This window comes from Periplaneta americana, chromosome 1, assembly GCF_040183065.1.
Source record: "Periplaneta americana isolate PAMFEO1 chromosome 1, P.americana_PAMFEO1_priV1, whole genome shotgun sequence".
NCBI classification, from domain to species: domain Eukaryota; kingdom Metazoa; phylum Arthropoda; class Insecta; order Blattodea; family Blattidae; genus Periplaneta; species Periplaneta americana.
Window position 1 is genome coordinate 39,929,919 of NC_091117.1, and position 10,082 is coordinate 39,940,000.

Below are 10,082 nucleotides of genomic sequence, written 5' to 3' on the forward strand. Positions count from 1 at the left end.
CTGGCATTAGAAAACAACAACAACATTTTTTCAGAAAATCATATTTAGGTTTCTACATGCTGCACTTGTTATTAAATTATCATAAAATCATTCTCATACCAAATGTACCTCCATCTCTAAATAACAAGTGCAGCATGTAAAAACCTAAATATGATTTTCTGAAAAAAATGTTCAAAATTTCCTCTGTGTTCAAAGTAACCCCAGTTTACAGTATACAAACAATTATTGTTCTTCCTCAGACACATATCAAGTGTAATTACTGCCTATTAATAGCATGGTGCTGATAACAGTGATTATGTTATTGTGGGTGGAGTCATTAATGGCAATGTTGCTAGTGTTATTAGTGATGTAGCATTAACAGTTATAGTTGTAGTTGGTGGTGGTGGCAGTTGTGGTGGTAGTGGAAGAGAATTTTGGAAATTCTATGTCTCGATAAACTGTGGCTGTTCTAAAAGTCACCTTTTTCAATAGGCATTCCTAATGAAACGGCCATTCAGTGTATTTATAGAACCTATAAATTACATATTCATTAACAATATTGTTTGCTTGATTTTCAAGGGTAATAATTTCATAAGATTATCATTCATACGTGTGTGTGTACGAGAGAAAGAAAGAGAGTGAATGATGATAAAGAGAGAGAGAGCTAGAGCAAAGAAATGGAGGGAGAAAGAGGAAGTTTCCCATATGCATGAACAATTTTTTAATGAACTTTGCACATATACATATAATGCTAGACAAGAGTATCTCAATGATGTAATAAACTACATTAACACCCAACCTTTCACTTAAATGCTTGTAATTCTCTTATGTTTCAGTATTAGCTCTAAAACAACAACAATGTTGAGACATGAACATACATTACTATAATTAAAGTAATTATCTCTTTTTGACATACAAAGTGCTTCAATTCGACCATCTACTTAATGAAAGCAGATAAGATAAATACAAAATACAATTAATCCAGTTCACCATGGTTCGGAAATGAGTCTGTAATCTCCATCTGGACTGCTTGCCTTCCCATTTCCTTTTAATCTGTAGTCAGCTGAAGTGGCTGATCAGATAAATGAATACTCCACTACATTTCAGTGGTTTTCTGATAGCCTATATTAATTGCTATGTATTTTCTCCTCTACTTTACAATACAATCGCTTCGAATGCATATCGACATTATTAATATTATTGAGGCAGTCAAAGCATTTGATGGGCAAGGCTTTTACAGAAACACAGTAACATCTATGCTGTACAAAGAATATTAGATTGTGTATCTTTAAAACAGAAGAAAACTTGTAGCAAATTACACAGGAGTAGAGAACTGAACATTAACAATATATTTAATAGTTTATACTACAAACTTTTAAAGTGAAGATAAATGAAGAAATCAGTGAATATATCAGAGGGGATCAAAATGGTTTCAGAGCAGGAAGATCTTCTGTGGATAATCTTTTTGTTTTATAGCAAGCTGTGGAAAAGCGAATATCAATTGGTGAAGAAACACAAGCTGTGGAAAAGGCACATGATTCCATACCGAGAAATGAATTATGGAATGTTTTAGAAAAATATCAAGATATATCCAAGGTCGATAGAATTAATAATTCAAGAGATTTATAATAATGATGGTAGAAATGGATTACTTGCGAAGAAGTGAAAGAATTTCTAAATTGAAACATGTTAGAAATGAGGATACTAAGAAAAAAAAAATGAATGGAAAGGAAAACATAAGCATAACTGGAAGAGAACAGTTAAATTGGTTTGGACACTTTTTGAGAATGCAGGAACAAAGACAGTCAAAATATTACATGAATGATAAATCACCAAGGGAAAGGGAAAAAGAAGACAGAAAAATAGAGGAAAGACATACTAAAGAATATGAGAGCTACGGTTCTGAAAACTCAAGATGCACAAGGCAAAAGGCTTTGGAAGATGAACATAGAAAGAAGAGAAGTTACTCTATAATCCGATATACAGTGTGATCGAGAAATCTCTCCGCAGTGCTTGAAACATGTAGGCAGAGAATCCACTAGGCAGAGAATTCAAGTGGCAGCACTGGACTGGAGGTGTGAGGTTGCCAAACTGGAATGAATGGAGGTGTGCCAACTTTCTACAGGGTTGCATTTTAGGGTTACTAATAGAGCTTCGGAGGGAATTTTAGATCGCACTCTGTATATATATATATATATATATATATATATATATATATATATATATATATATATATTAGAAATATGATTTAGCTTAAGAAATGAAACACATATTTTTATCAAGACTATTAAGAACATTATTAAAATATCTTAAGTATTACAAAATATCAAAACATTACACCTACCAGGTAACTTTCCATTTGCAACATTATGAATAGAATTCTGAGATGCCGCAGATACAATGGTTCCATTACTTGAGTTAACAGCTGCAGCATCGTCAGTAGAATTTCCTACCACTAAATGAGAACGGAGAGCTCCCAGACGCCACTGATTCATACCTTTCACCTTCATGAGTAAAAGAGAAGAGTAAGTTATATTATAAAAATAATACATTGAAAGTTCATTTATACGAGGTCTGTCCGGAAAGTATTCAGCCATTAATATTAACCTTAAAAGTATTTTAAATATGTAATGTAAAGTTGTAGCACCTTAAACATATGCTGTGAAGTCAGTGACTGAAAGAAATACTTTTAAGATACAATATAGACTTCTCTGAAAATTAAAAATGAATTGCAAAAAAAAAAAAAAAAAAACATTAATATTAAGCTTATATCCCTCTTCGATGATTTTTACAACTAAGTCGTATAGTTTTACAATTTCCAATTTACTTGATAAACACAATATTATTCGTCATCATATTTGTTATATGTTACCATAAATTTTGGTTTGTCAATAATTCCGGTCACTTTTATGAACAATATCATATTGTATCAGCCATTTTAGTATAGTATTTTAAGAGAGAATAAGGGTATGCCACATACTTGCTACAAATAGTGAAATAATTTTTATACCCGAGAAAAAAATTATAGAATCCATCTTCCATTTCACTGTCATAGGCGAGAGTTTTACTTTGATCAGTAATTACATCAAGGGAGGTTTTATTTTGGATAGACCATAATGGCTTTATAGTCACAAGTAGCTCCTTACAAAATAATGAATTTCCACTCAGAAGGTTTGCAATAAAATAATAGTTATTTACCTCATAAGCGGCTTAAATGGACTGGTCATATTTTTGAATGAGATTTTTATGACACAAATGTGTGTGTTAATTTTTCACAAATACATAATGGACTTTTAGCCACGTATAATACACAACATTTTATCTCATCCTAATAATTAATGTAATTTTTTGCTTATTGTATATAATATCAGTTAGCCATAATTAATTTTTAAAGCCCTAGCATGATGTAAAAATTCTTTTGTTGTTACGTTACCAGTTGGATATAAGTGAAATGTTTGTTTCTAATCAACAAATCATTTCACAGGATGAAATAATAGTATCTAAGATGCCATTACTTCACATATGATATAATGAGTTATTTCTGACAGTTGCTAACAGTTTGATAAACAGTACACTGTGTCAATAGGATAAGATAAAATTAAATTCACAACATGAACAATTTCAATTACCAAATTCTAGCAATACTAATATAAGAAATCAAGAAGAAACATTTATACTTCAATCAAAAAGATAATTATTTATTCTAACCTTAAGTAAGTCCTCCAAAGTGTTAAATGGGCCCTTCTTTTCTCGATAGCCCACTATGTTTGCTGCCAGTTCCTGATTCAATCCATGCAGAGTCATTAGTTCGAACACACTTGCTGTGTTTACATTGACTGCACGACCCTGAAGCACGTGTGGAGAGCCTTTAAGGTAGAGACGACCATAGTTGTTTGATTCTGTACTAGGCAAGCTGTCTAATGATTGGGCTCTCGATGAAGCACAACTATAAAAAATAAAAAAAAGCATGCATTAGTACATATGCTGCAGTAAGATTGACAAACATCTGCCATCCATTCTGAGTGTTCGTGGTAGTTTTATTCCAAGAGTACATACTAAACAGATGTCTTAATGCTGACTGCAGTAAAGCAAATTTGTTTGCATTACATTTATGATGGTAAGTCCTATATATTTTATTTTATTTTATTTTTTTTTATTTATTTATTTAACCTGGTAGAGATAAGGCCATCAGGCCTTCTCTTCCCCTCTACCAGGGGATTACAACTACAATATTAAGAATACAATTTCAATTATAATTACAATTAATATTAAATTTACAAATACAATAAAAATCAAAGTACTAAAAGATTAACTGATTAATAAAAGCTAGACAGTTTATTGTAAAAGTTAAGAAGAGAGAAGCATTTCTTTTATTGATTAAGTAAAAATTAAACCTACTCTACACAGTAAGAAAATGATTAATAAGTTTGCTTTTGAACGCTACTAAATTCCGACAGTCTCTGATATCACTGGGTAGGGTATTCCACAAGCGTGAGAGCGAGATTGTGTACGATGATGAATACAATGATGTCTTATGTGTTGGTATGGCTAGTATGCGGCTATTTTGTATGTGTGTGAAGAGATTATGATATGATGACAGGTAACTGAAACGGGAGGCAAGGTAGGTAGGTGTAGAAGTGTGAAGGACTTGGAAAAGGAGAACAAGAGAATGAAAATTTCTACGTTCGTTAAGAATGTTATGTTTTATTTAACGACGCTCGCAACTGCAGAGGTTATATCAGCGTCGCCGGATGTGCCGGAATTTTGTCCCGCAGGAGTTCTTTTACATGCCAGTAAATCTACTGACATGAGCCTGTCACATTTAAGCACACTTAAATGCCATCGACCTGGCCCGGGATCGAACCCGCAAACTTGGGCATAGAAGGCCAGCGCTATACCAACTTGCCAACCAGGACGACTTACGTTCGTTAAGCCGTAGCCAGTTTAGAGTTTGGAAGGATGGGGTAATGTGGTCAGCGCGACGGACATCGCAGACGAAGCGAACACAAGAATTATGAACACATAATTTTTGCGACTTACATATACTGTTTGGTGGTGTGTTTAATGGTTTTTAACTGACATATTTCATGAAATATCATTTCTGTTTATTTCTACAGTTTTCACATATGGATAAAATGACCAATTATTTATATACGGCTGTAATATTAAGTCTATGACGAAAATCCCAGGTACTACATTTCACAGACCATGGACAAACAGATGAATCTAGCATGGTGCAGATTAGGAATTTGGAGGTTAAGGAACAGAAGGGAAAAAAATGAAAAAGATATGTCCGTTATGCAGACAAAAAGAGGACGCTATGTATTCTCTATTATCTTGCCCAAAACAATTATAGAATAAGGAAAACCTAAGATGTTGACAAAGCGTCGTAAAATAACCTACTAAAATAAAAAATAAAAATAAGGAAAATATTCATTGAGGAGTCAATTCTAAAACTAAATTTAAGAGTAGCTCATAGAAAATGATGTAGATCGCTAAAAGAAAGACAATTGGAAAATTTGTATAAGTAAAGAAAAAATAGAAGGAGAAAACTAGATTATAAGCATATTCCTAATAATGACTAATTATTAAAGTAAAAGATGTAACATAGAGATATAAGAACTAGCTAAGATGATACAGTAAACATTTTGTTGAGGTGGTAATCTGGAAAATACTCGTAAGAATGTGATAGGACTGCCACTAACAATGATATGTAAGGCATTTATGTTTTGATGACAATAAACATTCACAAACATTACATAGAAAAGTGGGTGATAAAAATTATTAAAGTGGTAATATTTTACAATGTAAGGAATTAGAAAGCTCTCCAAGCTGATACAACTCTGCATTTCAAATTTCCATGTACCGGTAACCCTGAAGTTAAAGAAAAAATTTTTAATGCCGAACGACGAAAAAACTGGGAGAAGAATCGTCATAATAAGCTTACTGTGTGTTCAACACACTCTATAGAATCAAACATCGATTGCATTTTCTTGTATTGTGACTACATAAAAACAGAGACCATTTTTTTTTCTATGTTGATCAGTAATGACAATAAAGACAAGAACGCTGTATGAATGTGCTAAGTGTTATATCCAAACCTTATCCTCTTTTTCGAAATGTAGTAATCTAATGGTAAATGTATTTATGATGTAACTCTAATGTAAATGTAATATAAGTAAACATAATTTGGCCTTACACTGTCATTCTAGAGTGGTTTTGCATCGTTTCAACTCTATAATTTGTCCTTAACATGCACTGAATATTAAAATATGAATTTCATATTAAACATGGTGATCTCATTATGAAGATAAGTTATATTCATATTGGAAATAGTTTTTTGCTTGATCAAGAAGATCTAATACCTACATAAAATTTCCAAGACTTTGCTCAAAAAGAGTGACAACACCAACTATGTTTTAAGTTTAAATAGAATATATGGGTCATGTAGTTTTTTTCTAACATCGTGCATTTACTGAGAAGAGCAATTTCTTTAACATATTCGAATGCACTCAATAAAATAGCCAGAATGTGTAGTGCAATAATCAGCATTTGATAGTGATACTGTATCAATTAAAGTCGTTACTTTGTACAAGGACGTTATTATGAGTGATAACAATTGATAATAAAGTGAAATGTTTAATTTACTGATAAAAGGTCATTAAACCTATTACGCACTACAAGTTCTCCTAGAATAAATGAGAAAGTCTTATAAAATCAGATCAGAACAGTCTATGATTTGAAATGAAATTCAAAATTTTAAACAAAGTTTGAGTCTATCGGGCTATCTACTAATTGTAACTTGCAGATAACCACTGTTAGACATATACTTAACCAAAGATTATCAACCTTTGGTACGTATTACACCAACATCATGCTGATCATCGATCAGCAACAAAAAATTAAACAATGGAAAATATAATAAAGAATACACAACTTCAATACATGATAAGATGATAAAAAAGAAGAAAGTTTCCTTCCTAGATGTATTTTTTCAGTTGAAAAGACACATCCGTTTTAGTATAAGTAGAAAAAAGCTGTAAAATTACTGTTTTTAACTTTATGACTGTTCCTCTAAAATATTTCTTCAGTAAGCCATGTTAATATAGATAACTTAATTATTCTGTTTTCCTTACTACAGAAAACGGCTGGTAGTAGTGAGTGACCACTTTATAACAAACATAAAATATACTGAAAACATTTTCTTACCTAAGAAGTGTTTGACGGAAATATACATGCCTAAGACTAAACAGTCGGCTGCTGACCTCAAGTCCACATGCCTCAACAGAGGTGAACGATCATCCAACCAAAACAGAGGTACTGTGTGGTTAGTATGATGATCCCCCAACTGTTATGGCTGGTTCTCATAACCGGATTTTACTATCTATCATAACTACCCAAATAATAAATAAGATCGACATAAAAAAATTAAAGCAAAATAGTCTATGGCTTGAAATTAAATTGAAAAATTTGAATATAAAGTCTGATTGCTATAGATGCTATCTACAAATCAGATAACCATTGTTAGATATATACTATAAACCAAACATTATCAATTTTTGGTATATATACCACAAACATCATGTCGATCATCGATCAGTAACAAAAAATCAAATACCGGTAATGAAAAATAGTAACATAAGTATTTCAAAAAGAGGACGCATTTGTTTTAGCATAAGTAGAAAAAATGGTAAAAGTACTGCTTTTAAGGGGACATGCTACTGAGATTTCTAATCTCCACAATTTTGATTGTAAGTTTTTGAAATTTTAAAATCGAATAGATATTGATGAGTTACATGTGCACAATTATTTTCAAAATTTTATGTTGAAAAATGTACTCGGAAAAAAATAAAATATACAAAAAGTGTTTATAATTTTAGTAAACAAATATCTGGGTCTCGTATAAAGATAATTTGTTTCTTAAACTTTTAAAATGATGCTAAGACTACCTACAATGAAATGGTGCATGGGTATGTTCCTAGTCAATACAGTTCATCAGTACAAAAAAAATAACTTCTAACATTGACCAAAATTGACGAAAACTCAGTAGCGTGTCCCCTTAATTTTATGACTGTTCTTGTAAAATGTTTCGTCAATAAGCCATTTTAATATGTTGTTGTTTTCTAATGCCAGGCATTTGACAATGAAGTCATTTGACCTCTTGCACTCCAGTATTTTTCAAAGATATTATCATGACCAGCCACTGAAGCACAGATTTTGAGGTGTTCCGAATCCATTTAATATACATAGATAACTTAACTATGCTGTTTTCCTTATTACAGAAAGCAACTGCTAGTAGTGAATGACAACATTAAAACAAGCACAAAATAAACTGGAAACATATTCTTATCTGAAAAGTGTTTAACGAAAACACATGCCTTTGAAGACATTAATATTATCACGACCATAAAATAATTTCAACATCTACTTGATATTAGCAAACAAATCACTAAAATATAACTCACACAAGACACAAAATTACGTTTAGTCAAGTGAAATTTTAGTAAACGAATTGATTTTATTGATACTGTTCTGTAAATTGCAGAAATTATTCAGAATCTGTGAAGAGATGGCCGAGGTGGCTCTTCTATGGGGTAACAGGATTGTGCTACATCCAGAAAATTTCAACTTTTACTTTAGCAACAGCATAATTTTTACCTCATTTCTGTTCTCTTTTCAGTTCGTTATTTAACGACACTATATCAACTAATAGGTTCTTTAGCGTTGATAGGACTGGTGATAGCGAGATGAGACCAAGGATTCGCAACAGATTACCACTACCTAACATTTGCCTTACAGTTGAGGAAAACCTCGAAAAAATCCCAACCAGGTAAACAGCCTAAGCGGGAATCGAACCCACACCAAAGTGCAACTTTGGATCAACAGGGAAGTGTTTCAGCCGACTGAGATACATCGGTGGCTCATTTGTGTTCTCAGGGGATCTTCTTTTTAGGATCCTCAACGTAACTGTTACAGGATTTTCGTTGGCAATGGCGCTGCAAATCAATTTTAGTAAGCTTCCTGAACTTTTTGGCTTGTAAGAAGTAAGAGGAATATAAGGATGGGGCTTGTTTTGCATTAAGTATATCAGTTGTATGCACCTCCTCTCTGCCTACACAGATGAACTATAATGTGTATTTCCATGAAATGCCATGCGTAATTACAGGTTCAGGTGCACTAAACTTCAAGGTTATTGTTGTGTGACGTTATCTGACATCATATGACGTCTGACTATCGCGTGACTGTAATATTTTAGTATATTAATATGAAATACAGATACAGAATTGAGTTTTGAAGCATTTTAAATTGCTGTGATTTTATGTCATGTAACAAGTGATCTATTCACGCTTTCAGAATAAATTTTAAATTAAACTTAATTAGATATAAGAATAATACTTCTCAGTTCTTGCATAACACACATGAGTATACGTGTCAGTTTCGTTTTTTTTTTTTTTTATTCTGTGGTCTTGCAGATAATATTATGTTTGCAAGCTAGAGGTTCGTGAAGTAGTTATCAATACCAAACAGCATTTGCATTTCAGATGACTTTGTAAGTTAAAAAGATAATTAAAACTCAGAAGGCGACAAGAATGGTAATTTGAGCCAAAATTACTTTTTTTAAATACATAAAAGACAGAAAGCATACAACAATGTTTAATAGTGACTTATTCAAGGAGGGTGAATGGATAGCTCAGTTGATAAACCAACTGGCTATGGCTCGGAAGTCTCAATCTCATTGCCAAAACTTCCAGAGATTCACCGAGTCTATCAAATTGAGTAATGTACCGGATACTTCCTGGGAAAAAAAAATGGTCGAAACTTGGTGACATTCACACGAACTCATTCTAGTGCTGAGGTCAAGAAAGCATGGGGGTCTACTTCCATGTCCCCCTCACCCAACTGCCTCCATGGCGCATATAGGAGATACTTTTACTTTATTCCTTCAACAAACATGGATCTCTTTATTCTTTGTGTGTATTGTTTCCAGCTGAGAATACACTGACATAAGTGAGAATTGTGGACACAATATTAGCATGACCATATTAAAAGCATAACACATCCATTTTGTAGAAAATGTACCAAATTTAGCACTTCTGGGTAAT

The 10,082-nt window shown here is 32.5% G+C and overlaps 1 protein-coding gene across 4 annotated transcripts in view; it reads right to left on the reverse strand.

The window, feature by feature from the left end:
* The window catches only part of LOC138694738 (endonuclease/exonuclease/phosphatase family domain-containing protein 1-like), a 33,024-nt gene that overhangs the window by 15,886 nt on the left and 7,056 nt on the right, over window positions 1-10,082 (reverse strand). For all 4 annotated transcript variants that reach the window (XR_011331010.1, XM_069818747.1, XM_069818756.1 and 1 more), the window contains exons 4-5: window positions 3,688-3,925; window positions 2,324-2,483 (exon numbers count right to left, since the gene is read on the reverse strand). Coding sequence is in view for 3 of the 4 variants with exons in the window: in XM_069818747.1 (XP_069674848.1) it covers window positions 2,324-2,483; window positions 3,688-3,925 (398 nt within the window). In the remaining variant the exon portion in view is untranslated. The remainder of the gene's footprint in view (window positions 1-2,323; window positions 2,484-3,687; window positions 3,926-10,082) is intronic.